The sequence below is a fragment of the Saccostrea echinata genome, unplaced genomic scaffold, assembly GCF_033153115.1.
Source record: "Saccostrea echinata isolate AGI-Se365-2 ecotype Australia unplaced genomic scaffold, CSIRO_AGI_Sech_v1 ptg000029l, whole genome shotgun sequence".
Lineage (NCBI taxonomy): Eukaryota > Metazoa > Mollusca > Bivalvia > Ostreida > Ostreidae > Saccostrea > Saccostrea echinata.
Window position 1 is genome coordinate 20272717 of NW_026889778.1, and position 26851 is coordinate 20299567.

Consider the following 26851-nt stretch of genomic DNA (forward strand, 5'->3'; position numbering starts at 1 on the left):
ATCAGATTTTTGGATTGGTATGCTTCAAAAGTGATATAATAATGATAAGATACCGTTTTTATCAAATACCAACAATGTTTTACTTTCTATAAGAAAAACCAATCCCTAGTATTTAGGTTCTCAATCATTTATTTCCTTTGTATTAAAATGGATACATATGTGTCATTTTGCAACAGGAAATGACGCAATACACATGTTGACGAAAAATGGTAACAATTATATGAGAGTGGAGATGCTGAAAACAGACGACGAGTTATTAGAGGCAGAATATACACATTTCTTTGTTGGCAATGAAAGCACCGGATACAACTTAACAATCAATGGATTCAAGGGGTTATATGGTGAGAATAATATATTACAAGCATATTTGAATAGAAAATTTTAACTGCAGTACTGTTCTTTGGAAGGATAAAAAGAGTATCGTGAAATATGACGTATTATGAATTGTTTCCTAACATCATTTAATCATCTGCAAATTATAAAAATATTGGCACTTAATATTAAATTTAATAGCCACCCAATTTATACGGTATAAACTGGGTTGTGGCAGTTTATTAAAAACAGCGCTTGGTGAAGAAACAGCCACTACCAATGTTTACGTCTAAGGTTTTACGCGGCGAACTAGAATCGAACCCTGGCCTTTCGATGACACCTAATGTCGTCAAGAATGACCACCGGTCATTATTAGACATCGAAAATGGCTATTTGCATGAATTACGTCGGTAGTCTTTTCACATACTTAATTTTAATTCCAGTCAATATACACTAAGAACGTAGAAATAGGAGAAACTTTTTTTATAGACATTATTTCTATAACATCATATTATCCACGCATTTTGAGTTTGTTATATCGAGATGATATTTAATACTTTTCTTCATTTTTTTATTGTAATGGTATGTTTAAACTTAATTATTTTAATGTTGATTTATCCTTGGAATATGCAATGGATGTAGGGATATCAATTCTATAAATGAAATCCATAGAGTACAGTTCCTGATATATCTTTAGCCCTAATATTAAAAACCAGGAATCTAAATTTATCTCATTAACTTCAGATGTATATTTTTATGCAATTGTAAATATATAACAGGCCCGTAGAAGGCGGGGGAGGGGGGGGGGGGGGAGGCGTCCCTTCACTTCTTTTTGTGTATAGTATCTTGCTATAGTAAAATTTCCTTTAGATGCTACATATACATATATACATATATATACAGTACATATACGTTCCAGCTAACAGGGCAAACACCAGAAGTACAGATAAAATAAAAGCAAATACATGTACATTGCATTTATAAAATTGTAAGGTATAAAATTGATTAAATATAAGCAATTGCGATCCATTGCAGCTCATTGCAAAAGAGGAAACCTAACACAGAGTGAATAATTTTTGTCCTCGAAGAACGTGTTACACTGAGATAACGCTGAGTTTATAGGTACCTGGACAGAACGATTTCAAAATTGTGTTTTGAAAGCGAAGAATTGTAAATTGTAAAAGCATGGCATCGTGTGGATTCGAACCACGACTCTAAAACCTAACTGCAGAAACGAGGGTGAGCGGTCAAACCATCTCAGCTGTGCTGATTATGAAAATTAACTAATATTTTGAACAAAGTTGTCAAAAAAGTAATTCTGTTTGTGTGAGGGTTGTGTGTATGCGTGTGAAATTTGTCCCCAGAGTAGGAGTGTCCCTAAAATCCGATTTGAAATGCAATGATCAATTTTAGGTTCAAAATTTAAATTTGAAAAATTTAGACATTTTCACGGTTAGCAAAACATTGTTATTATACCCGCACTTTCTAAAGAAAGTTCAGGTATATTGTTGTTACTCACGTCTGTCCGTCCGTCCTTTTGTCACTCTCTTCTTTCCTGAACTCCTCTTACGTTTTACTCAGTAGGCTAATCATCTTTTGGGAGATGGTTAGTGGTGTCATGTAGATGTGCAGTAAGGTTTCGGAATTTTCATTTTCACCCTGGGGGTCAAATGGGGGTCGAAAAATGACGTTTTTTGTGCAAAAAGCCCCAGGTTCACTGAAATGCTCTTACATGTTACACAGTAGCCTAATCATCTTTAGGGCAATGGTTGGGGGGTGTCCTGTAGATGTGCAGTAAAATTTCGGAATTTTCATTTTCACCCTTGGGGTTAAATGGGGGTCGAAAAATGACGTTTTTTAATGCAAAAAGCGCTAGGTTCCCTGAACTCTTCTTACATTTTACACAGTAGCCTAATTATCTTTTGAGAGATGGTTAGTGGTGTCCTGTACATGTGCAGTAAGGTTTCGGAATTTTCATTTTCACCCTGGGGGTCAAATGGGGGTCGAAAAATGACGTTTTTTATGCAAAAAACCCCAGGTTCCCTGAACTTCTCTTACATTTTACACAGTAGCTTAATCATCTTTTGGGAGATGGTTGGTGGTGTCCTGTAGATGTGCAGTAAGGTTTTGGAATTTTCATTTTCACCCTAGGGGTCAAATGGGGGTCGTAAAATGACGTTTTTAAAGCAAAAAGGTCCCTGGCTCCCTGAACTCCGCTTACATCTTACTCAGTAGCCTAATCATCTTTTGGGAGATGGTTGGTGGTGTCCTGTAGATTCGGAGTTTTCATTTTCACCCTGGGGGTCAAATTGGGGTCGAAAAATTACGTTTTTTATGCAAAAAAGCCCCTGGTTCCATATGTTTCGGAATTTTCATTTTCACACTGGGGTTCAAATGGGATCGAAAATGACCTTTTTTATGCAAAAAGCCCCAGGTTCCCTGAACTCTTCTTACATTTTACACAGTAGCCTAATCATCTTTTGGGAGATGGTTAGTGATGTCTTTCAGGTGTTCAGTAAGGTTTCGGAGTTTTCATTTTCACCCTAGGGGTCAAATGGGGGTCAAAAAATGACGTTTTTTATGCAAAAAGCCCCAGGTTCCCTGAACTCCTCTTACATTTTACTCAGTAGCCTAATCATCTTTTGGGAGATGGTTGGTGGTGTCATGTAGATGTGCAGTAAGGTTTCGGAGTTTTCATTTTCACCCTGGGGGTCAAATGGGGGTCGAAAGATGATATTTTTATACAAAAGGTAAAAAGAAAATATTGATGCAGTTGAATAGCTTACATCAGTATCTGTCAACATATAAAGGTTGATAACACTTTCTTGAACGTTATCTTTAAAACTGAGCTAAACACTATATTTAAGAAAAGTGAGGTCAAGGTCAAAGGAAATGTCAATGCCAAAAAAATATTGATGCAGTTGAACAGCTCTCATTTGTATGTATCAGCATATGAAGCTTGATAAAAATATCTTGAATGATTTCATTAAAAATGAGCTAAACACTAATTTAAGAAAAGTGAGGTCAAGATCAAAGGAAAGGTCAAGGTTCAAAAATGTTGATTCAGTTGAATAGCCTACATCAGTGTGTATCAACGTAAGAAGTTTAATTACACGATCTTGAATGGTATCTTTAAATCTGAGCTAAACACTAATTTAAGAAAAGTGAGGTCAAGGTCAAAGGCAAGGTCAAGGTAAAAAAAAATGTTGATTCAGTTACATAGCTCCCATCAATATCTATCAGCATATGAAGTTTGATGAAAATATCTTCGATAGTTTATTTGAAACTGAGCTTTGAACAGAGCTTAACGCAAAGCGTGACGGAAAGACAGACGAAAGGACGAAAGGATGAAAGGACGGAAGGACGGAAGACGACGCATGACAAAAACTATATGCACCGGCCATATTCATGGGGGGGGGGGGGCATAAAAACAATGTAAAAAAATTTGTTTGCATGCACCCTTTCTCCATACCAACTCTCCATGTTCCAACATTAAAGTTTTAATGTCAAAAGGTTCTTAAGTTATGGTTTGGAGGTGTTTTTCTCAATTTGACCTTGAATGAAGAAAGGAGTCAAGGTCAAAATTTTAGTGCAGTGTATCTTTTGTTAATGTCTTTTTTCTATGTTACAAATTTAAAATCCTAACGTCAAAGGGTTCTCAGGTTATAGCCTGGACTATATTTTATGTAAAGATTGACCTTGACCTTATCGAAAGATCAAGGTAAAAAAAATTTGGTGGCCTCAATCCCAATTCCATACCACTTCTCCATGTCTCAAGTTTGAAGTCTTAATGTCAAAGGGTTGTCAAGTTAAGGCTCGGATAAAATTTGATTGAAGAAGAAAACTGACAAAAACAATTTTTAGACTAGTATCTATAGTCTACTTGTTGCATCAAACCTGAATGAGGAGGAGTTTTAAAAAAAAAACAAATTTGTTTCTACATTATGTAATGAAACTTTCACATAAGATTAAACTTTTCTTGCCTAGTCACAGGTTCTTGAGAAGGATTTTTTTTTTCTTATACAGTAAAGCATGTGTCACCAGGTTCACAGGTGCGTGAAAGTCAGTCAATATATCGGGTCTCAATATCTCAGTGGTTAGAGCGCTGGCACGGTATGCCAGATGCCCTGGGTTCGGGTCCCGGTTGGGACTTGATTTTTCACCACCTGTGACATTTGGCGCCTAACGGTACAAATACCCACTATTCCTTTGGAACATGCGTCACGTATTTCCTTAACTCATAGAATTCCAGGACGAATTTCTACAAAGAGGGGGAATATGTCACCGGGTTCACAGGTGCGTGAAAGTCAGTCAATAAATCGGGTCTCAATAGCTCAGTGGTTAGAGCGCTGGCACGGCATGTCAGAGGCCCTGGGTTCGAGTCCCGGTTGAGACTCTGTGATTGCTGTAAGTGTCAATTCATTATAGGCTTGTTTTGCTATAAGCATGTGTCACCGGGTTCACAAGTACGTGAAAGCAGCCAATATATCAAGTCTCAACCGGGACACGAACCCAGGGCCTCTGGCATACCGTGCCAGCGGTCTAACCACTGAGCTATTGAGACCCGATATATTGACTGACTTTCACGCACCCGTGAACCCGGTGACACATGCATATAGCGAAACAAGCCTATAATGAATTGACACTTACAGCAAAGCGATTATCATTCCCCGTGACTTTAGAATATATTGTAAACTTAATGAATATAAGCAATTACACTTATAACAAAGCAAAATCGTCTGTTCCAGGCACTTTGTTATAAGCGTGTTTTACTGTACATTCCCATCAATGTTTACAAAACTTTGATCCCCTATTGTGGCCGCACCCTATCCCCGAAGGTCATGATTTGGACAAAGTTGAATCTACACTAAGTAATGAAGTTTCACATAATTTTAAACTTTTCTGGCCCAATGGTTCCTCAGAAGAAGATTTTTGAAATAATATTAAATTTTCACTCATTCTTATCTCCCCTTAAAAGAAGATTTGGCCCTTCATTTGAACAATTGTTTTACACAAGAAAGAATATTTTGCATGAGAAAATAAAACTCTTTGTGTTTCTAAATATTTCATCACACCTCTAGTGTGTTTCTTCTTATTTTTACTAAGATAATGATGATTTAATTATGACTTCAATTTTGTACATGCCTTTGTATGATAATTATACCCTGAGGGATATATTTACCTGTCTTCAACAAGTCAGGTGATTGTTCACAGTGAGTACTTTTCAAGCATAATTGATCAAGTTCATTTCTGCCCACTGAAAATACTGATCTTGGCCTGGGAGGGATAACATTCTTGCTGCAGTATGAATTAGTGTAAAATCCTAAAAAGTCATCAATAAGAAAAAAATGTCTTATAATTCCACTTTAAATTTGACTGAAGTAGATGTTAGAGAGAGAGAGAGAGAGAGATTACTCCAGGTATATAGCCCCATGCAAAATATATATATCTGTGATAACAAATTCTCAGAAGACAATTTTTGAAAAGCAATTTTCCTTCATGCATTGTTTTCAGAAAACTCAAAACTGAAAATTTAAAATTTATGCCCGTGTCAAAATAGTGCAACTTATATCTATAATTTGATAAAAATGTTCATTTAAAAAAAGGATGATTAATAGCTTAAAATCAAAGTGTTTTGAATAGCAAAACCAAGCTATATCAGTATTGCTAATTCAACGACAGAGCTTAATCAATTTTAGGAGTTGTGCAAGACCTGTTTAAATTCTTAATCATTCTTAAAATATTTATATCACCTTTCCTGATTCAAGGGAAAGCTAGGCATATGACCAAAAAAGTCCACGATCTATTGATTTAATAAAGACACATGTATGTTGTGGGAAGATCAGTAAATAATGATGACAAGTGGGAAACGACCGGGTTAATATTCACAAATTTTAGGAGTTTTCAACATTTAAGACCATGCAGACATAACTCCTTCCCCTTTTCCCCCTTCCCAGCCCCAGGCTCGTTTATTTATAAAAATTATTTATAAGTTAACTTGATCGGGTATAAAATAAATTGTGAATAATACAAAAATGTACATGTACACAAAGTATAATGGCGGGTCTCTGAATGATTTTCATTTTCTAATTCTAGGAGGATGGACTGACCCTAGGGGTCCTGAATAAAATGTCAAGGAAATTATCACTGAGACACTTTTGATGCAGGTCATATTGTGATCAATTCCAGTTTCAGGATGAGATGACTTCAAGGGGTCATAACCTTTACACCATTTAATGCATAATGACTCGAGGGACAATATTATATATGGTTAAGGGAGGAGTTTTCAACCATTTTCAAGATACAATGTATATGATCAAATGAAGTTTTAGGGGTTGGTAATGACCTCTGGGAGGTCATGACCCCATATATCCTATTTAGTGTGTTATAATACAAAGATGACTTAGGGGCTTTTGGTCTAATGAAAGCTATTTTATTGTTTCCAGTTCCAAAGATCGAGTGGAATGACCCCAGGGACTTGCCTCATTGTATAATTTGCATAATTGTGGCATTTCAATGATCTTTTACCCTTTTCCACCTATAGCCCCATAACCATTTTCATTTCCGATTATTTTACCCTGTTCTAGTCGCACGTGTGGCGCAGTGGTTAGAACCACTGCTCTTGAGTCGTGGAGTAAGGAGTTGATCCTTAAGTCGGGGGTTCGAATCCACTGCGGGACGTGGAAACCAGTTCTTTGGATGAGAAAAATTTGCAGCCCTCCACCGGCAAGTGGTGACGTCTCCATATGAGTGAAAAATTCTCGAGAAGGACGTTAAACAACAAAACCCGTTCTATACTAAAAGTTTAAAATAATATAGTCATAGTGTACTTACCACCTGTTATAGGTAACTTGACAGAATAATAAATCCATTTAAAACACACACTAAATATTAGTAATCCCAGTGGTAATGATGATGTACATACACCATGTGCAAAACAATAATGATAACGGTAAAAGTAGTGCTCGCAGTGTGTCGTAATTCCACGCACGAGTCTAGAAATTTTCCAAAAAGGTGTACATTTGTAAAATTTATATTATAATTACATAAAAAAAATTTCATAAGTTTGTGCTATCTATTCTAAATATGACAGGAAAACGGGTAAATCGTTGGTGGGGGTTGATTTTTGACAAAGTTGATTGGGTCAAGATTTGGAAAGGGGTTCTTCGAATCCTACCCAAATACTGATAAAAATTTGCACAAGTTGTCATTTTGGCATCTTATTTTTTTTAAGTTCATCAAAAAAGCTATGCACTAAAATAATAATATTTGTTGCTTTGACAATAAATTCAAGAAGTCCCAATTATGGGTAGAAAATTAACCACCCCCCTTTTTTTACACAAATCTTTCAAAAATTCTCTCTTTATCAGAATTTCCATTATTAGGTAATATCAGACAGGTAATGAAATATTTACATGCGCGGATCTAGAGGGGGGGGGGGGGGGTCCGGAACCTATATACGAAATCTATATACAAAAGCAACTAAGAGTGACCTTGGACCCCCTCCCCCCTAGAAAACACGGACCCCTGTTAAGTTGGTATGAAAAGTTATACATATGAAGCTTAAAAAGTGAGCGGTCAAACCCCCTCCCCTCCCCCCCCCCCCACCATCACCATGAAATAAGTTTTCACATTTGGGAAAGGAGTTTAAGTTTTTTTTATTTTTTTTTTTTGGGGGGGGGTCTCAAGAAATTTCTGGGTTGGATCCCCATGGAAAAAATTCCTGGATCCGCACCTGTTTTACATAAGAGGCCAATATGGGCTGCATGTTCACCTGAGCATTTAATGCTTGATTTAAATGTGTGCTTCTTCCCTGATTACCAGAAATTAAGGGAGAGCAGTCAGAGCACATATCAGGGACGTAGCAACATTTTTGAAAGTGGGGGGGGGGGGGGAGCCAGAGAAAAAAGTTCAACTGACCTGAAAAAACTTGACAAGCTAAAACAATTTTTTTTCAAAACTCTAGAATCCTATTTCGTGGGTGGGGTGGGTTCCAATTTCTTTTAGTACCCCAATTTTATATACATTACTACATTACCTTTATTTGACTATAATGCAACAAAAAAGGGGGGGGGGAACCACCCTTTCATGAACATTTTCATTAGTAAAAAGTTATGTTTCGAAAAAGGGGGGGGGAGGCAGGCCTGCATTTAGAGGCAAACACATTAGTGCGGGTATTACTATCTTATGACAGCATCTAATTAACATTGATTTTGCAATTCAACTTTTTTTCGGCAAATTGTTCTCTCCTATGTTACAAAGAATACATCTTCTATGTCCTTTCGTACATGTATCAGAAATGAAATTATAGGGAAATAAGTAGTTCAAATGACTGAATTTTTCTTTTACAAAAGAAAATATTTTAAAGTGGCTTTTGGGTACATGTATTCGGCTGCCTTGAAAGCTGTAAAATAGTCGATGGACAGCAATGAATAAAAAAAAAACCCAAAATTTAAATCAAGCTTTTATGAGACGTTTTCAAGTAATTATCTGTTAAACATACAATTTTTTGATGAATTTTCTCGTCACATTACAAACATTACAAAGGAACATTGTAAAGTAATATTAATTTGCATTTTGTCGTTTCGTCACAGTTAATACTCTTAAGAACAACTATGTCACCTTAAAATAGACCCAGTGACGAAAAAAGGGAACATTGACAAAGCTAGAATTTTTTTATGACTTTGCAAAATTTTGTTCAATTCTTGAAAGTAGGTTTCAGAACATTGCATGTCTCAGAACCTAAAATAGTTAATTTATAGAGAAGGAATATTAAAACATTTCTTCACTTCTTCTTTAAGGTAAGCGTGCGCAAAAAAAAAAGTTACTGTACTATGGTCTCACGGCCAAGGACATACATATTCCTTACCTTTGCATGGTCCAATTCAATGTTGTTTACAACTATAAATAAAGGTCGAGTGACGTTAACATAGAAGATACCAAAGATGTTGTTAATTCAACTTTTTTCCCGGCACTTATATTTTGCAGCCTTTTCCTGCCTTACAGTGCAGCTGTATTTGTTAAAACTGCACTTTACTCATTTTTTTCACAAATCTTTCGCTTTATGACCAATATTATACAACAGCATATGATTTTGATTCATGTAACTTTGATAATAATCTATTATATTTGTTATGAACATTAGTCTGATTAAAATTGATTGTGAATATACTGCAAAATGAGGGAAAAATCTACCACTTAATGAAGGAAGAGTCAGAAAACCCACAAAAAATGTGGTAGCTATAATCAATTCTAACTGTTACTTTTTGTTACATAAAATTGTATATATTATTATATCAGATTAAAAACAGATATTTTTTCAGATTGTATGACAAACAAAAAGGATAAAAAAACAAACGCAAATGGGATGAAATTTAGTACAGTTGATGAAGACAACGATCAATGGGGGAATGGAATCTGTGCAAAATATTGTAAGTCAGGCTGGTGGTTTAATTCTTGCACCTGTGGGAATGTTAATGGGTTGTTTGGAAATCAGAAGAAAAGTTCTGTGATGCGTTGGATGTGCGCAGATGGGTGGAACTGTCCCCTCAAAGCCACCAGAATCCTGATCAGACCACAGTTGTTATAAAAATACATATGCAACAAATTGCTAACAGATAATAGATGTGATAATATATTGCAAAGTGAATGGCAAGAAAAAATCATGCAAATATTAAGAAAGTTAAGAGGTCAGATACACTGGAACTAATTTTTTTAATGGAAGAAAAACAGACGGTAAAACGCTTTTCTGAAAAGATCCTTGTCAATAGGTACTTTTGCTAAATGTATTTTGCTTGTAATTTCTGAAATGTATCGATTTTATGAATCAGGCGTATCGTTTTGCATCCATAAAAGAATACTGTGCAATCATTAAAATTGGCAGGGGCAATTTTTCGTTGATAGATGAAAGTTTAAAGTTTCGTTGGGACGTAATTTCGTGTATTTTCTCACACCTACAGAAGGAAATATGACTCTGTTATCTTAGTTTATAAATTCATGGAGGATGCTAATTAGTGGATAAGACCCACGAATACAACGAAAATTGAGCCACCACGAAAAGTTATGATTCCACAGTATTTTTTTATTAGTGAAAGAAGCACTTGTATAACTTCAAAAGAATTCCATAATGAACGGTTTTATCATTGGGGGATACCCTAAGGCAAAATAAAAATGAAATATCATACTCAAAAAGAACAACTTGAGCCAGAAATGGAAGATGAGATTGTAGACTTTTAAACTTATTTTTCTACAGTGATTTTCCTAGACTGAATAAATTAACATTTATTTTTTCAGTACCACATGTTCACTCAGTTTATTTGAAGGTTTTAGACCGAAACTGTCTATGATGTCTGTTAGAGGGAAGAAGTTTAGAGGGGCCGTTAAGCCCGGAAAACGATCTTCTTTCTCACAAGATGAACAGTTTTTTGGCAAATAGTTTTACTTAACACACTTTCCTATTGTGTTTATAATGTATCCTCTTAGCATTGCTTCTCCCTTTCAAGTAAACATCCATTTTCTCAATTTTGTTTGTTTGTTTAACGTCCCTTCGAGAACTTTTCACTCATATTGAAACGCCGCCAGTTGCCGGTAAAGGGCTGCAAATTTAGACCATGAAAGCTCTAGCACCAACCGCTGAAAAGTTATGGTGAAGGTTAAAGTTTTTCAAAAGAAAGAAAAACGTCAAGGTCAGAGTCAAATGGTCCCCAAGGGAAGGTCTTGTCACAAGTGATACACGTGTACATGAGATATGAAAACCTCAGGACCAAACGATCAAATGTTATGGCCAAGGTTAAAGTTTTTTAAGAGTAGGTCGAACTCCAAGGTCAAGGTCAATGGGCCAAATTGGTTGGTATCCAGGGGAAGTTTATCAAAATGAATACACGTGTAAAGTATGAAAACCCTAGCAATAACTGTTCAAAAGTTATGACCAAGGCTATAGTTTTTCAAAAGTAGGTCAAACTTCAAGGTCAAAGTCAAAGGGTAAAAGTTGTTGGTATCCAAAGAAATGTCTTGTCAACAGGAATACACATGTGAAGTACGAAGGCCCTAGCTTCAGCTGTTATGGCCAAGGTAAAAGTCTTAAAAAATTTTGCAAAAGTTGGTCAAACTCCAAGGTCAAGGTCAAAAGGTCAAATATGATGGTATCCAAAGTAAGATCTTGTCAAAAGGAATACATATCTTAAATATGAAAGCCATAGCCCCAACCAATCAAAAGTTATGGGCAAGGTTAAAGTTTTCGCGGACAAATATACAGACAGAGGGACGGACGAGGACATGGCAAAAATTATATGCCCCCGAATCTTCGACTACGGGAGCATAAAAATTATCAATCGATATATTCATTGTATATACTACTAAACCAATTCGTTCGCCACTCCCCGTCAAACATATAAAAATAGTAAATGACTGTTCCTTCGAAAAACGCTCGGCATAAAAAGTGAAATTCATAGCAATTTATAAACGATCTTACATGTCACAGCAGGTGTTAGCACGATGAAGAACACTCACTGTTCAATGGTCCTGAGTGCCGACTATAGGTCTCTAATTTGAAACTCTTCACCGGCATACGATGACATCTTTATATGATTGAGAAATTCTCAATTTGGACGTTAAACAACACAAGATCAATTTAAATCATCCGTATTCACAAAAAGAAATTGAATTCCTCCAACAACAATCCCCCCTCACCCCCCCCCCTGAAAAAAAAAAATGATTGGATCAGCCCCAGCGTTGTCAATGATTATGAATCATAACGCATTTGTTTGTAACTAATTATTCTGTAAATGTTAAATGACTGATTATAAAAGTATTTTGCAATTTGATGCTTAATTCATCACCATTGCCAAGGGTAGCGACAGGTAAATTTTTGATCGCGTTATATTGTAAATGTTAGACTTTTTAACGAAAGTTTAAGGTTATGTTACTAAACTACGCGTTTATTCGCGAATTTTAGCATCATATCGCAAAAATTACGCAGAAATTTTGTAATATAGCAAAGTTTATTTTCCAACGAGATTCAGATCAAGCGGCCATCGTAAATATATAAGCAGAGGTTAATGTACCAACCTCCAAGTAAGAGAAAATCAATCAGGCCCCAATGCTTTGGCATGAATTACAGAATTTGAATCATATACAGTGGAGCCTCATTTATCCGGACGCTTTGGTTCCCAGTCAATTTGTCCGGATATGTGAAGCGTCCGAATACCTGAATTGCCTGATTTTAGATATATGGCCTTTCATACCATTGGCAATAGTAAAGAATGTTGCTTTATATCAATATGTTTTATTGTTTAAATACTTTAATATAAGTTAGTACTTATCAATACTTGTTTAAATAAATAAAAAAGTACATGTGTCATTGGAAAAAACGTGTTTACATGTATATATGGTCACATTAGTCATTTCTGCTTCCCAGTGTCTAATGAATCAACTTCTCCTATATACATAATTATGTAGTAGCGATGTCAGTACTGTCGGTAGAGTCTTATTTAATATACAAGAACATCCATCAATGCTTAATGTGACATAATCTGCACATGTATACGAACGCTAATCGTAATCATCCAAAGCGAGATCGTATTAACGATTGTGTAATTTTGAAAGATATTTTATAAATTTATCAAATCATAGAATGCTTTTTTGCGCACAAAATACTGTGCATAAAAAACTCCGATGTCATGTCTATAAATACATAAAACCATGTTACGACTGTATTCTAACAGTAAAAGAAATATATTTGCCGACTACGAAAAAATTATCCTAGACTTATAAAATTATTTCCCATTAATTAATACGTATCTAAACCATGTTAGAGAAGCGAGAGTCTCGTGCGTACCTATCGATCTACAATTAACCTTGCCGCAAGCCATTGATAACAGGTCGCAGGTGATCATCTTTTAAAACAAACAGCTAGACCAGTGTTTTTACAACAATTCACACCCAAATCAAGAAATCTGAGCAGACTTGACAGACAAGTTAAAAAATTATCGTCCGGATAAATGAACCAAAATATAACGTAAAAATTCATTTTGTGGTGAAAAAAGACCGTCCGGATACGGAACGCGGAATTCCGGTTAAACGAGACAAAATAACGTTAAAAAATTTCGTTCCCATGAAAAATCGTCCGGAAACTGAAGTGTCCGGATATCTCGCGTCCGGATATCTGAAAGTCCACTGTAGCTCATAAGAATCCAATTTGCTGCATAGACCTTTAGATACCCCTTCGTCAAATACCCCTTCGTGAAATAACTACTTCGACAACATCTTCTGTCTGATAGGTCCACAAGTGTAATTTCACATATGTATTTGTAGGAAAGTAAATCTATTTAAAAGATGTCGATTATATTTCATGTATAATCCTTGGTACAGAATCACACGGATGAGAAGACTAAGTTTCTGAAATTGTGTCTGATCCTTTTGACTGTTTAAAAATGCTCAATTCAATTAAGACTCACAAAAGACTCATAAATAATGCATTGCAAGTAGGAGGGTTGTCCCTCAATTCCGTAGATGATTAAACGCTTTGTAGTGACCCAGCGTCATAAATTAATAAAAATTAAATAGAAATAATAATGAAAGTTCAATGTAACAGTTTAAGTAACTACACGGATTGTCTGTCTGCTCGCGAAAATTTTATTCTCGCGTATCAGCTGCGTATATTAAATATTGTTCAAGCTATATACAGTAATCACAAAAGCTTGCACATTTTTGTCTCGCTTATAAATACCAGATAGCTATTTCGTGAAAAAAGGGTGTCGCAAAAATATAGTGATCTACAGTAACTGGAACCCACTTTGTATTTTGGTTGTAAGGACCATTATTTACGTTAGGAGTTGATCCTTACGTCGCGGGCTCGAATCCCACTGTGGGACGTGGAGACCGGTCCTTCGGATGAGACCGTATAAACGGAGGTCCCATGTCGTAGTAGGTGCTGGCACGAAAAAGATCCCTCACTGCTCAATGGCCCTGAGTGCCGAGTATAGGTCAAAATTTGCAGCTCTCCACCGGCAAGTGGTGGCGTCTCCATATGAGTGAAAAATTCTCGAGTGGTACGTTAAACAATAAACAAACAAACAAACAAACTTTAGAATCCAATATAAGTATGGTGATTCAAATTCAATTTGGTTGTTAGTATATGTAATATGAATATATTTAACACTGACATATGATTTTGAAGAATTTCCTCCCTACAAAGGGAACTATGAGTACAAATTGGATAACCACTCCCAGAATAAAATCCAAATTCCTCTAATAAAAATTCCTCTTCACAAATAAATAATGAAACAAGGAAAATGTTGTTACCTGCTTCGTCAGGCGGGGCCAGTGCATATTGATTGTGTAATCGATCTATTTCTTCACTTATGAATTATTGAAAACAAAAGGATGTTTTTTTTCTTCAATATCCCTTTCAGCCGTTTGATGAGTTTTTTTTTTTTTTTTTACATCTATCTGTCACTTTTAATCTGGAAAGTGTGTCAAGGCTTTTTTTATGTTTGAACCATCGTCTGGTGTTGTTAATAACCAAAATATCATATATCTGAAAGAAGATGGGTGAACAAGGCGTGCAGAATGCCTATAACTTCAGATATTAATAAAATCATATTCAATTTGTGAATTAAGTATTTAAAATAAAGTTCTCATTATTGAAATTTATGAAATTATGATCAACAAAATTTTTCTGAGAAAAAAGATCACGGAAAAAATTATTCTTTCATTAAAAAAATAAAATGGTATTCGTGGGATTCGAACCCCCTATCAATAAAAATCCGGAGTATCATATTGTTTTGAGACTAACACGCTAACCACTACGCCACGCAGCTCCTGACGAGTAGTGGCATTTAAATCATGTTTGTGATATGACCCTTGACTTAATGGACTTCAAGTATTTCTCGGAAATTTCCGAATGCTTTGTCATAAAAGTGTACTTTTAAGGTATAGTGGGTCTTTGCTCCATGTTTTTGTAAACCAAAAAATGTATAATTTTATGCAAACTTTTAGGATCAACTTTCAAAAAAATGGAGCGAAGACCCACTCATATCGAAAAATTTTGTTAAAGTATGAGAAAATGATCCTTTTTGTCCTCTTTAGTGTGTGTATGCTATTTCGTAGGCAAATAATTTCAGTCTTTGTGAGATTTTTGTAAATTGTAGAGATTTAGCATAAAATATACTTTAATGTTAGATGAAATATCAAAGAAAATTTTTATATAATTGAGATTTTATTTTTCACTTCATGTTTGTCGCACTATAGGCACTTCGCCCGCCTTGTTCACCCATCTTCTTTGTCGTTAGGTAAAATTTCTTTCCTCCATTCATGTCCAGTTCACTTTTTCAATTCGATATCGTCAACATCGCAATGTAGACATTATTGACGCAATATAGAGTTTACACCGTCTACATTGTTAGTATTTCTATGTTGACATTGTCAACATAGCAATGTCGACAATATTGACACGATATCGTAATTACATCGTCTACTGTAACATTGTTTTCATTTAATATGTTGACATCGTCGACATTGCAATGTTGATGCGATATCGAGTTTACATCGTCTGCATTGTTATTATTTCTACATTGTATGTCGACTTCGCAATAAAGACATTGTTGATATGAGTTTACATCGTCCAACGTTGCAATAACGACGATGTAAACAAAAAACGGATTCAATGTTGACACGATATCGAAACGATATCGTCCAACATTGCAATGTTGACAAAGTAAACGATGTAAACAAGAAAACAGAATGCGACGTTGAAACGATGTCGACTCGATATCGCCCAAAATTACAATGTCGACGATGTTAACGATGTAAACAAGAAAACAGTAGGCAATGTTGACGCACGGTCTCGACTCAATATCGTCCAACACTACGATGTCGACGATGTTAACAAGAAAACAGAATGCAACGTCGAAGCAATGTCGACTCGATATCGTCCAACATTGAAATGTCGACGATGTGAACGATGTAAACAAGAAAAAAAGAAGGCAATGTTTATGCAACGCAATGTCGACGAAGTGAAAGATGTAAAGAAGAAAAAAGAATGCAATGTTGATACGATGATGTCGACTCGATATCGTCTAACATTGCGATGTCGACGATGTAAACAATAAAAAATGCAATTCTGGCAAGATGTCCACTCATTGTCGTTTAACATTGCAACAGAGATAAACAAAGATATTGTCCAACATTGCTATATCAACAATATAATCAGAATAAGAGAGTGCAATGTTAAGTTGACACCATGTCATCGTCAACTTGATGTCATCCAAAACTGGGATGATGAAATGGTTAACAATGCTAGTGGAATGATGAGCAATGTGTATGAATATTACCATTTAAGTAATGTATATTTTGAAAATTAACAATCTTCAGTAATAGGCTTTGGGGGAAATTCTGCAAAGGACACAATAATTAAAAGTGTAGAGATATTTTGTTATTAAACCAGAAATAAATGAAACACAATGATAGAATAAACTTCAGGTAGTATCAGTCTGACATTTTTGTCCATAAAGGATAGGGTTTTGCTTTTAAATGCTCTTTTTATAAAAGTTGGTGTGGGGGTGTTAATATATTGTCTGTCCCTTTCGCTGTTTGTCTGTTTTTATTTTTTTTTAAGAAATAATAATCTTGTCCTTTTTTATTGCTTGAGGCTAAAGCTGTAAATGTCACATGTTCATTTCGTTTAGAAGACCATTTGATCTTGGTATTTGACTTTCAAAAGTTACTGAATCGTGGATGGAGATTCAAATTACAAAACATCCCCATCGCACTATCACACAACGCACATTGAATAGGAGATATAAGTGGAGAAGAAAATGTTTAAGCATAATGAATGGCACGATATCGGTAGAATTGTAAATAAAGTTATTAAATAAACGAACATGATACACATTTAGTTCCTTTTCTGATTACATGACGATTTTATAAAACTAACGATGCATAGTAATATACGTCAAGAATACCAATGGAGATATAAGCAAGTTTGAATTGAAAAATAAATGGAATATATTGTTTTGTTTTGTTTTTCTTAGCCTAAAAAAAATTCCACTCAACGGGTTGATTCATGATGACCATTCTTTTTCATTTAAATTATCAATTAATTAATTATCATTACTATTTAGAGTGCTTGCCTTTCAAAAGCCAGTTTATAATGTGTGTCATTATATTGATTTAAGAAATTCTTCAACAAAAAAAAAAAACAAAAACACAAACAAACAAACAAACAAACAAAGAAAAGTTTTAAATAGATGTAACCACAGAGAAAAATAATTCAAAGAAGTCAAATCCTTAAGACATGTAAAATTTAATTTTTAAAGCATTGAATACTTCATAATTTTGCTGTCGTCGGTCAGATATATAAATGCGTCTGGCTGTGCCGTAAAAAAACGCGATGGTGAAAAACTTTGTTAAGTCAAGAATGTTCAAAACAATAAGATTAGAATTAATTTAAGATATTTTTTCAAACAATCTTTTTTTTTAGAATATTAATATTCTTAGGCTTACAATTTGTTTTTCACTATACTTATTTCTGACTGGGAGAGTTTTTTTTTTCTTCGATCCATTCTCTTATCAATTCTCATATAAGATTCCGGTAGGCAGCATTCTATTTGTGCCTATCTTTTATGCAGCTCAAATTGATGACGATCGTAAAAATTTGTAAATCACCTGAAAATCATTTTAAAATTTCTTTTTGAATTGGATTCTGTCTTTCTCCAATATCGAGATAAAAGTTATAATGAGAAAATGTTTGACAAATATTGCTGTATTAAATATGGCATTTATCTGGTGTCTTTCTGGACAAGATATTGAAAAGAAAATTCAGTATGGCAAGAGAATGTTAGATGCATTAATTGACATCGTTCAGGGAGTCAGTTTTATAGAGTGTACAGAAGAATGTTTCAGTAGGAGACGGTGTTTGTCAGTAAATTACTGGAGAAGTATACTGTTATGTGAGATGAACAGTGTGAACACATCGTCACATTCACTCTCAGATGAACCCAGGACAGTGTTTGCTAACATTGCATTATGGGAACAGGTAAAATACTGTAAATTCACTTTATCACCCTCATAATGAATTGATATTTCATAATCCCATAATAAGCTATTGACTTATTACTGTTTTCTATCTAAATGTAGCGGACTGTTGTTCACATTGCATATTAATTTTGCTCTCAGTATAAATGAATATATCGTATGTACACTTCTGCAGATTTTTTTTAAACAGTGTTGATTTATTGATAGTGGATTTGGAATGAGTGTGCTTATAAACCTATAAAAAAAGTTCATTAGAAGGAAGCGATCAGAATGGGAGTGAAAGGAATAAAATATATATACTCTTTAAATCCTAATTATTGTTAAACATGTGTGCAACTTGCATATTTCGTAATCATAGTCTGTATGTATTACGGTACATGTGTCTAATAATACAGGTTCTGAGAACTACATGAAATTCCTAATTTTGACATTTAAAGATGTATCCTTTTGAAAACAAGGGGTATAATTCTGTGTCCTCACATAAAATGTTTAATATAGTGTTCGAGTTAGTTTCAAAATTATCAAATCAAGAGAATTTTCATATATTGATTTAATGAAACACCTGGTATATAGAGATAACGAACAGTATTCAAGCTCAAAAGTCCATTCAAACAATACAAATCAGAGGAAGACAAACCCGGCAAACCTCGAGAACATCAGAGACGGGATCAGGTGCCATGAAGGAGTGAGCGTCCCTTACTGACCGGTCCAACTCGCGTTGTTCTCCTTGTCATGATCGGGAAACAACGGGAAAATCCGTAGACAATTTATGTGTGTAAATAGTGGCCTAAAATTAGTAAGAAAACCTCTGTCAGCTTTGGACTTAATGATACATGTAGATTGATTTTAAACGAAACTAGGCTCTATTGATTCTTTAGATTCATCAACTTATTTGTCAATAACATAAATCTTTTTAGAAATATTCATACTTAGAAAATTCTTTTGCGTATCAAATCAAATGAGAGACATAAACACCGTATGCAGGTGATAAAAGTATATTGCTACAATGTACATAAATAAGGGAAGTTGAGGATTGAAAAGTTGAAGTCATCACGTTTACGTTTATCATAAAGCGTTATTTTTAGGTTACTATTCACATTCTTTTCTAGTAAAACATCCATATATGAAACAGATGCGTCAGACTGTGTGGTATCTTTTATTTCAAGCTCATTTGTATATATCGTGTCGATAATTGACCATGAATGGAAATAGCTATTGTTACATGTAATTGATAATACGTCGTCGATATGTCTAAAAGTAGAGTTGAAGGCCACAGCTAGTGTTTTCTCCTTCTCATGTATAAGCTTTTGAATAAACTCTGCTTCAAACAGTAGCAACCAGACCCAACGTGACAGCCAAGCAGGCCGAGAAAGCAGTCCCCGGGACCGCCCTGGGACTGTTGTGGGGCTGCTGTGGGACTGCTCTGGAAAGCAGACCTAGCAGTCCCCGGGACTGCTTTCTGGGACTGTTTTGTTCACTCATGTGTGAAAAAGGTTGTGAGTGACATGCTAGCTCCACCCCTTGTGTATTCTAAATTTGCAGGGGTTCACTATTGTTGCTTTATTTACTTTCAGCAGAGAGTTGAATAAAATAAGAATTTAAAAAACAAGGATTTTCTTTTTTTACAAAATTGTACTAAGTATTGATAGTTACTGAGGAAAATATTTATGTACATGTGTAAATCACTGACTTTGGAATCACAAAGAACACTAAACGTCTTCGGGGGCTGTAAAAGAAATTTACACCATTGCCATTGTAGTCCAGAAGTAATTAAAAAAAAATAATAAAGTAGTTAAAAAGGAAGTCAGGAGATTATTTTTATCCCTTAGATTAATCTTTAATACAGGTGTTTGAAAAAAAAAAATTAATTAATAAATGCTGTCAAATTATCTACTCAAAGTTGGCATTAGCACTATTCTTAAAAAAAAAAGAACTGTCACTACAGTTAGATATTCAGAGCGACGTATTTTGTTTTAAATTGAAAAAGCTAACTTGTAATACCACGTTAAAAAAGAACATTCCATGCTATTTTTAACCGCCTTCAAAATAAAACCTAAAAATTAATTAAAAGATTATGAAATAGAATTATTATACCATTCCTCTCTCACATGAACAATGTGTATACTTATTGTGGGATTAATTTATGAATTAATATTTAATTAATGAACATTTTTTAAAAGAGTATATTCATTTAAAAAATAAACATTTGAAGATATCAGAAATTGTAAATCATTCCTAATTTGTTTTCTGTGTGTTTGAGAAATGAGAACTGTAGTGCCTGGCCAATTAATTAAATGATACACGTTGTAAAAATAGTGTCACCACCTGAGGTTTCAGTCGGTTTTGGGCATAATTACGCAAGTTATTTGTATTCAAGAGTTACACATCACTGAACTTGCTATTCAACAATATAACTAATTCAATCTATGTACTATAAAAATCCTTGTTTCAATTAATATGGTATAATATACTTGTAGAATGAAATATCAAATCTGTATATTTTTTCAACACTGCAGTCAAAACGTTATAATAAAAAAAATCAATGTTTTTAATTATATTCTTAAACACAAAATGTTGTGAATTGAGATAATAGTATATTAAATGTTACTGAAAAATTTCCGTTAACTCTGACAATACCATTAGCAATGCTTATTGATCAAAAATTTACCATTGATTGATTATTTTAATTGGTTAATAAGTTCACTATAAATTTTGTATTTTAAAAATGCTTCAAAGCAACATCATGAAAACATGTCTTCAATTCATATTTCATGGCTTTTCCTTCATAAATTACTGAAATAAACAAATAAATAACCATCCTGAATTGGTTTCTTTATTGATAATCAAACTGTATATCTATCATAAAAAATTGATCATATGTAAAAAAAAAAATCTTCATAATTTTATGTAAGACTTTTCTTTACTTTTTGTAGCGTTTCGTTGGAGGTTGCAGAAATCATCAATGTTCAATTAACATGAAATGTGTACCTGGCCCTATTGGAACTCACAGGTGTGATATTTCAGGTAATTTATCAATCTATAGAAACATTTGGGAGGAATTAACAAGATAGAAAATGTCTTCAAGATAGCAAAGTCTGTAAATTTTGGAGAAATATAAAAAAATTAATAGAAGGAGGAAAACATTGTCTGAAGTGATAATTAAGTTCGATTGTTAACTTTACAGGAAGTTAATTTATGTATATCTTAATAAGCACCGATTTACATGGTACTTTATTATTAAAAAACAATTAAGATAACGAACAATATTAATTACCATGCCCACAGTCTAAAGAATTAATTAAATTTTTGAGCAGAGTCAACATGAATCTTTGAAAAATATCGGGGAACGTACAGGTGCAATGGAGAAGTACATGTAAGCAAGCATAAATTGTCAGCCATTTTTGCCAGCCGTATTTTCAATAGACCTCCTTTCGCTAGATTTATCATTACATACAATAAAAACTCTATATGTGTATACCCTGCATGTATGTGCAGTTGTATATCCTGACTTGTAGGTTAAACTCACAAAATTAAAAACAAAATCTTTTCTTGCCAAAAATATTGAATCAGATATCTACAATAGGGGACAGAGATCAGTATTTTTTTTTCAGATTGCGGATCTCTTCCTAGCTTTGAAAAAGCAGTGGAAATAAAATCAAACGGACAGTTTCAAACAATTGGTATTGGTTCCCTTAGAATTATCCAATGCTATCCATGGGCTTATGAGAAAAAGTATAGACAAAAAATAATATGTCGGTCTGATGGAAATTGGTCACATTATCAAATCACCTCGTGCAGTATGTACAAATATTATAAATGTGCACATTCAACAAGTAACCTGTAAACGTGTAAACATTATTGTTTTTCTTATTGTTATTGGTAATAATATTATTTCTAAAAACAATTTCTTCGAGTGGACATTTACAAAAGGCATCATTATTTAGAATTATTGCAATGCAATTTTTTTTTTTTTTTTTTTTTTTTTTGTCTCATCATTGTGTGTTTTTTTTTTTTTTTTTTTTTTTTTTTTTTTTTTTTTTTAATTTATATTCATTTTTAACAATCCTGTTTTTAGACTTGGTCACCTGTGCTACTGACGTGACGTCGATAGAGACTCTAGATATTGATAATAAAGAAATTGACGTACCATTTGTTTACTCTGAGGGACACAAATGGACGGTAAGTCAGTAAAACTATAAGTTTTATTTTTAAATGAATTATTTTTTTAAGTCCATCGAGTTTGCAAGAGTTCAGATTTAAATCTTAACTTGATGGGGTTTTTCCTCTTTTTGTATGAACACTTATACCCTTGTCCTATTTACTGATCAATGACAAAAAAATTCCAAACATATATTGGATTTTGCCCCCTTGTATGAAATATGAAGATAACGAACAGTATTCAATCTCGAAAGTCCAATGAAACAAATTTGGAGCAGAGCAAACACGGACCTCAAAATATAGAGGTGGCATCAGGGGCCATGGAGGTGTGAGCATCCCCTGCCGACCAGTCACACCCGCCGTGTGCTCCTTGTCATAATCGAGGGAAAAAAACGTAAAAATCCGTAGACAGTTCAGTGTATTTATAGTGACCTAACAATTAGTATGAAAAACGTCAGTCAGCATTTGACTCAATGATAGGTTGTATGTGCCGACAAGGTCATTGTATCGACCCTAAAACTTGTGAAATGATGACTTCAAAACGAGACTGTTGATATCCTTGTTTCATCAACTTGTTTGTCAATAGCTTGCCTCGTTTTAGAAATTGTTCATACGTAGAGCATGATCTTGCGTCTCGAATCAACTGAGAGAAATAAACCCTACATGCAGTTGAAAAGGGTATATTCCTACATAAGTAAGGGAAGTTGGCGTTTGAAAAGTTGAAGTCATCACGTTTATCATAAAGCTTTTTTGTTAGATTACAATTTACGTCTTTTACTAGTAAAATATCTAAATATGAAACAGATGTGTCAGAATCTGTGGTATCTTTTATTTCAAGCTCATTGTGTAAATTTTAAACTTTAAAAATATCCATCTCACTGTTTCATTTGGGACGAAGGTCTGAAAAAATTGATTGCAAATTTACAAGAAATTGATAAAAATAAATACATTTCGTCTCGTTCAAAATATTTCTCAACCTGGTTGCTATTGTTGAAACCTTCGAAAAAACTTTGGCCGAAATTTAAGGATACAAAGTGCAGATGTATTCATCATCAAGCTTTACTAGAATTTATTACCAATGCAGTTGATACAGTTTTCACTGTTATCATGGAAGTCCTTCATAGAGATTTTTAATGCCATTTTTTGTTATATTTTTTTCTGATTGTTGAATAACCTCTTTGTCCTGTCACTCCCAGAGCAAAAGCTTGTTATATGTAAAAGTGGTAAAGGAACTGAACTTCCACTATAATAAATTGCTTTGTATTGAATTCCATATTAGTATTTGACATTTTTAATTAGGTTATACAAAGAAGATGTTTCAACAACACAGACTTTTATAGACGTTGGTCCGACTACAAGGCTGGTTTTGGTAACTTCAAAGAGAAATCGGATTTTTGGATCGGTATATATGCCTGGGAAATGTATAGATACGATAAATAAATTTACAATCTTCATCAAATAACAACCATGCTTAACAGTATTTTTGATTAGAAGAATTATAGACAATAACTGAACGAATCCTTCTGAATTCATTAAGCACTCAGTTTATTATTTTTATATTCCCTTATTTACACATGTATAATTTTGCAATAGGAAATGACGTAATACACATGTTGACGAAAAATGGTTACAATTATATGAGAGTGGAGATGCTGAAGACAGACAACGAGCCATTAGAGGCAGAATACAGTCATTTCTTGGTCGGTGATGAAAGCACCGAATACAACTTAACAGTTAGTGGATTCACGGGGTTATATGGTGATAATACTATACTATAATCACATTCGAATTGAATATTTTACTATAACCACTTCAATATTCTTTGGGAAAAAAATGATACAGTATAATGAAATACGACGTGACATGAATTGTTTAATACACGTCATTTAATCATCTGCAAATAAATAAAAATTTGGCACTAAAGATTAATTTGCATATCACATCAGGTGACTAGGGGGCGTACATGTAAATATCCCCCGTTAACCGGTCACACCCGCCGTGATCCCTATGTATTGATCAGGTTGTCGAAATATTCCGAAGTCGAATTCAGTGTGAAAACAAAATGAAGACTAACGATTGGAATGAAATATATATCAGCATAAATACGACCCGATGCATGATAGGATACCGTTGCTAACAGGGTCATTATAATGACCATAGCATCTGCGAAATCCTGATAAATGAGGTCGTTGAAATCCTTGTAAAATCAAATTATCTGTCAGAAAACTGCCTAGGTTTTAAAAGTTGTTTATATTCAGAGAATGCTCCTGTGTATCGAATAAGTGGGTGATGAAAACACCATATGCAGGTGATAGCGGAATCCAAGGAAAGTTGACAGTGGAAAAGCTGAAAGTATCTTGTTCGTCTTACAATTTAGTTTTTATTTGTTATCTTTTTTATTTCTAATTCCCTATGGTATGCCTATGTAGAAAACGTAAATAGTTGTAGATAGACCTGGGATTTCGATACATTCCTCAAGAAAGATTATAATAACATACTCCTTACTTTTGCATGCTCCAGTTTAATGCTGTGTACAGATTTGCGATCTAAATAAATGTCGCGTGACCTTGACATAGGGGTAAAAAGGATGCTGGTTACACAACTTTTGTTTTCTGGCACCTGTATTTAGCAGTTTTGCTAGGCAGTTCAGCTGATTTAGTTAAAACTATGTTTTATTTTTTTTTTAAGACAAATATTTTACTGATTACCATATACACAAAATATACAGACTTTGGCTCATTATGTTATTTTGATAATGTTCTTTAAATTGATGTCAAGAGGATGTGTCTGATTAAAAATTAAAATTGATAATGAATATTAAATGAGAAATGTCTGCTACAAAGGATAAAAATTAAGAAAATCTACAAAGAAAATGAAGTAGCCATAAATAATCGATTCTGACTATTTTATTTTTTCACATAAAATAACATGTCTAAATGTGTCAGACTAAAACTGATATTTTTTTTTTAGATTGTATGACAAACAAGATTGATAAAAGAGCAGACGCAAATGGGCTGAAATTCAGCACAATTGATGTAGAAAACGATCCATGGAAGAATGGAATCTGTGCTTATCATTGTAAGTCAGGCTGGTGGTTTCATTCTTGTACCTGTGGGAATGTTAATGGATTGTTTGGAAATGAGAAAACAAGTTTTGTGATGCGTTGGATGTGCGCAGATGGGTGGATATGTCCCCTCCAAGCCACAAGAATCCTTATCAGACCCTAGATGTTATACAATTACATGTTCATTACAACAAATTGCAGAAGAGACCATATATATGATAAATAATGCAAATTGATGGCAATAAAAACTCATGCAAATTTAACAGATAGTTTACAGGTTAGATACACTCGAAGTAATTTTTAATAGACGAGAATAGACAGTAACGTGCTATTTCAAAAAAAACCCTTGTTAGTAGCTACTTTTGCTCAATGTATATTGAGGCTGTAATTTTAACTTACAGTAGAAAAAAATTGATATATAGGGAAATATAATGTTTTCTATATGCAACAGTAATTGTTATTTTTTAAAGAATTTTGTATACCATTTTAATCTTAATACACGACTACGTAATGATTCTGATAAATATACACTATTGTTCAAGCATAATATATCTTAAGAATTAGAATAGGACTTCGGAATTAAGTATACCAAGAGTGCAAGGCTTAAAAAACCTTTGTCTGTCCAAAGGATTCTTATTACTGTTTCAGAATAGGGGTATTATTTTTTCACAACTAAATTAAATTACTATATCGTACAATGAGACTATTTATACCTATAACTTTAATATACATTAATAAGTATCCAGCTTTCGTATCTCTTTGCTTGGGTATCTAGGTATCATTTTACATCCATAATATAATATTTATTGTGAAAAAGGATTCCACACAATTTCAACAGAATGTATTATAAACGAATTTTTTATTCAAAAATATCGTAAAACAAAAAAAAAATGAAAACAACTTGAGGCTGCAACGGAAGATAAGAATAATTTTTTTTATTTGATTTTTGTTTTTGTTTTTCTTTTTACAGAATGAATTATTTTTTCAGTAACACATCATCATTGTGCACTTTTTCTTTATTCAAAGGATTTGACAGATACTGAAAACAACTCCTTAAAGTAAGGTTAAAGATCAAAAATCGAAAACTGGTTTTGATGTTCTGAAAATGATTTGTTGATAAACGGTTAAGAAAGAGTAATTTTTTTCTCAACAAGGGAGACAGTTTAAAGCATATATTTTACTTATATGTAAAACACTATTCCTATTGTATTTATTTTATACCTTTTAAGCATTGCTTCTCCTTTGAAGTGAACATATATTTTCTTAGGAAACATTGTCTTCTAA

General features: G+C 33.8%; 1 protein-coding gene and 1 non-coding gene across 2 annotated transcripts; both read left to right on the plus strand.

Annotated features, from left to right (window-relative positions):
- The first annotated feature begins 4635 nt into the window (after window positions 1–4635).
- On the plus strand, window positions 4636–4708 carry Trnaa-ggc (transfer RNA alanine (anticodon GGC)). Its single transcript has one exon. It is a non-coding gene; the product is annotated as a tRNA-Ala (tRNA).
- A 13374-nt stretch (window positions 4709–18082) lies between these two features.
- On the plus strand, window positions 18083–25799 carry LOC133195078 (fibrinogen-like protein 1). Its single transcript, XM_061330955.1, has 6 exons — window positions 18083–18212; window positions 19677–19841; window positions 22421–22524; window positions 23803–23905; window positions 24097–24261; window positions 25474–25799. The coding sequence occupies exons 1-6, from the start codon at window positions 18083–18085 to the stop codon at window positions 25728–25730; spliced, it is 924 nt and encodes a 307-aa protein (XP_061186939.1). The 3' UTR covers window positions 25731–25799.
- Window positions 25800–26851: the final 1052 nt, after the last annotated feature.

Bases quoted from the DNA above. Each gene is read 5' to 3' on its own strand.
- LOC133195078 (XM_061330955.1), top strand. From the start codon at position 18,083: ATGGCATTTATCTGGTGTCTTTCTGGACAAGATATTGAAAAGAAAATT. The intron at 18,213-19,676 runs GTAGGAGACGGT...TGCTTCAAACAG, and splicing joins GTGTACAGAAGAATGTTTCA to TAGCAACCAGACCCAACGTG. The intron at 24,262-25,473 runs GTGATAATACTA...TTTTTTTTTTAG, and splicing joins TGGATTCACGGGGTTATATG to ATTGTATGACAAACAAGATT.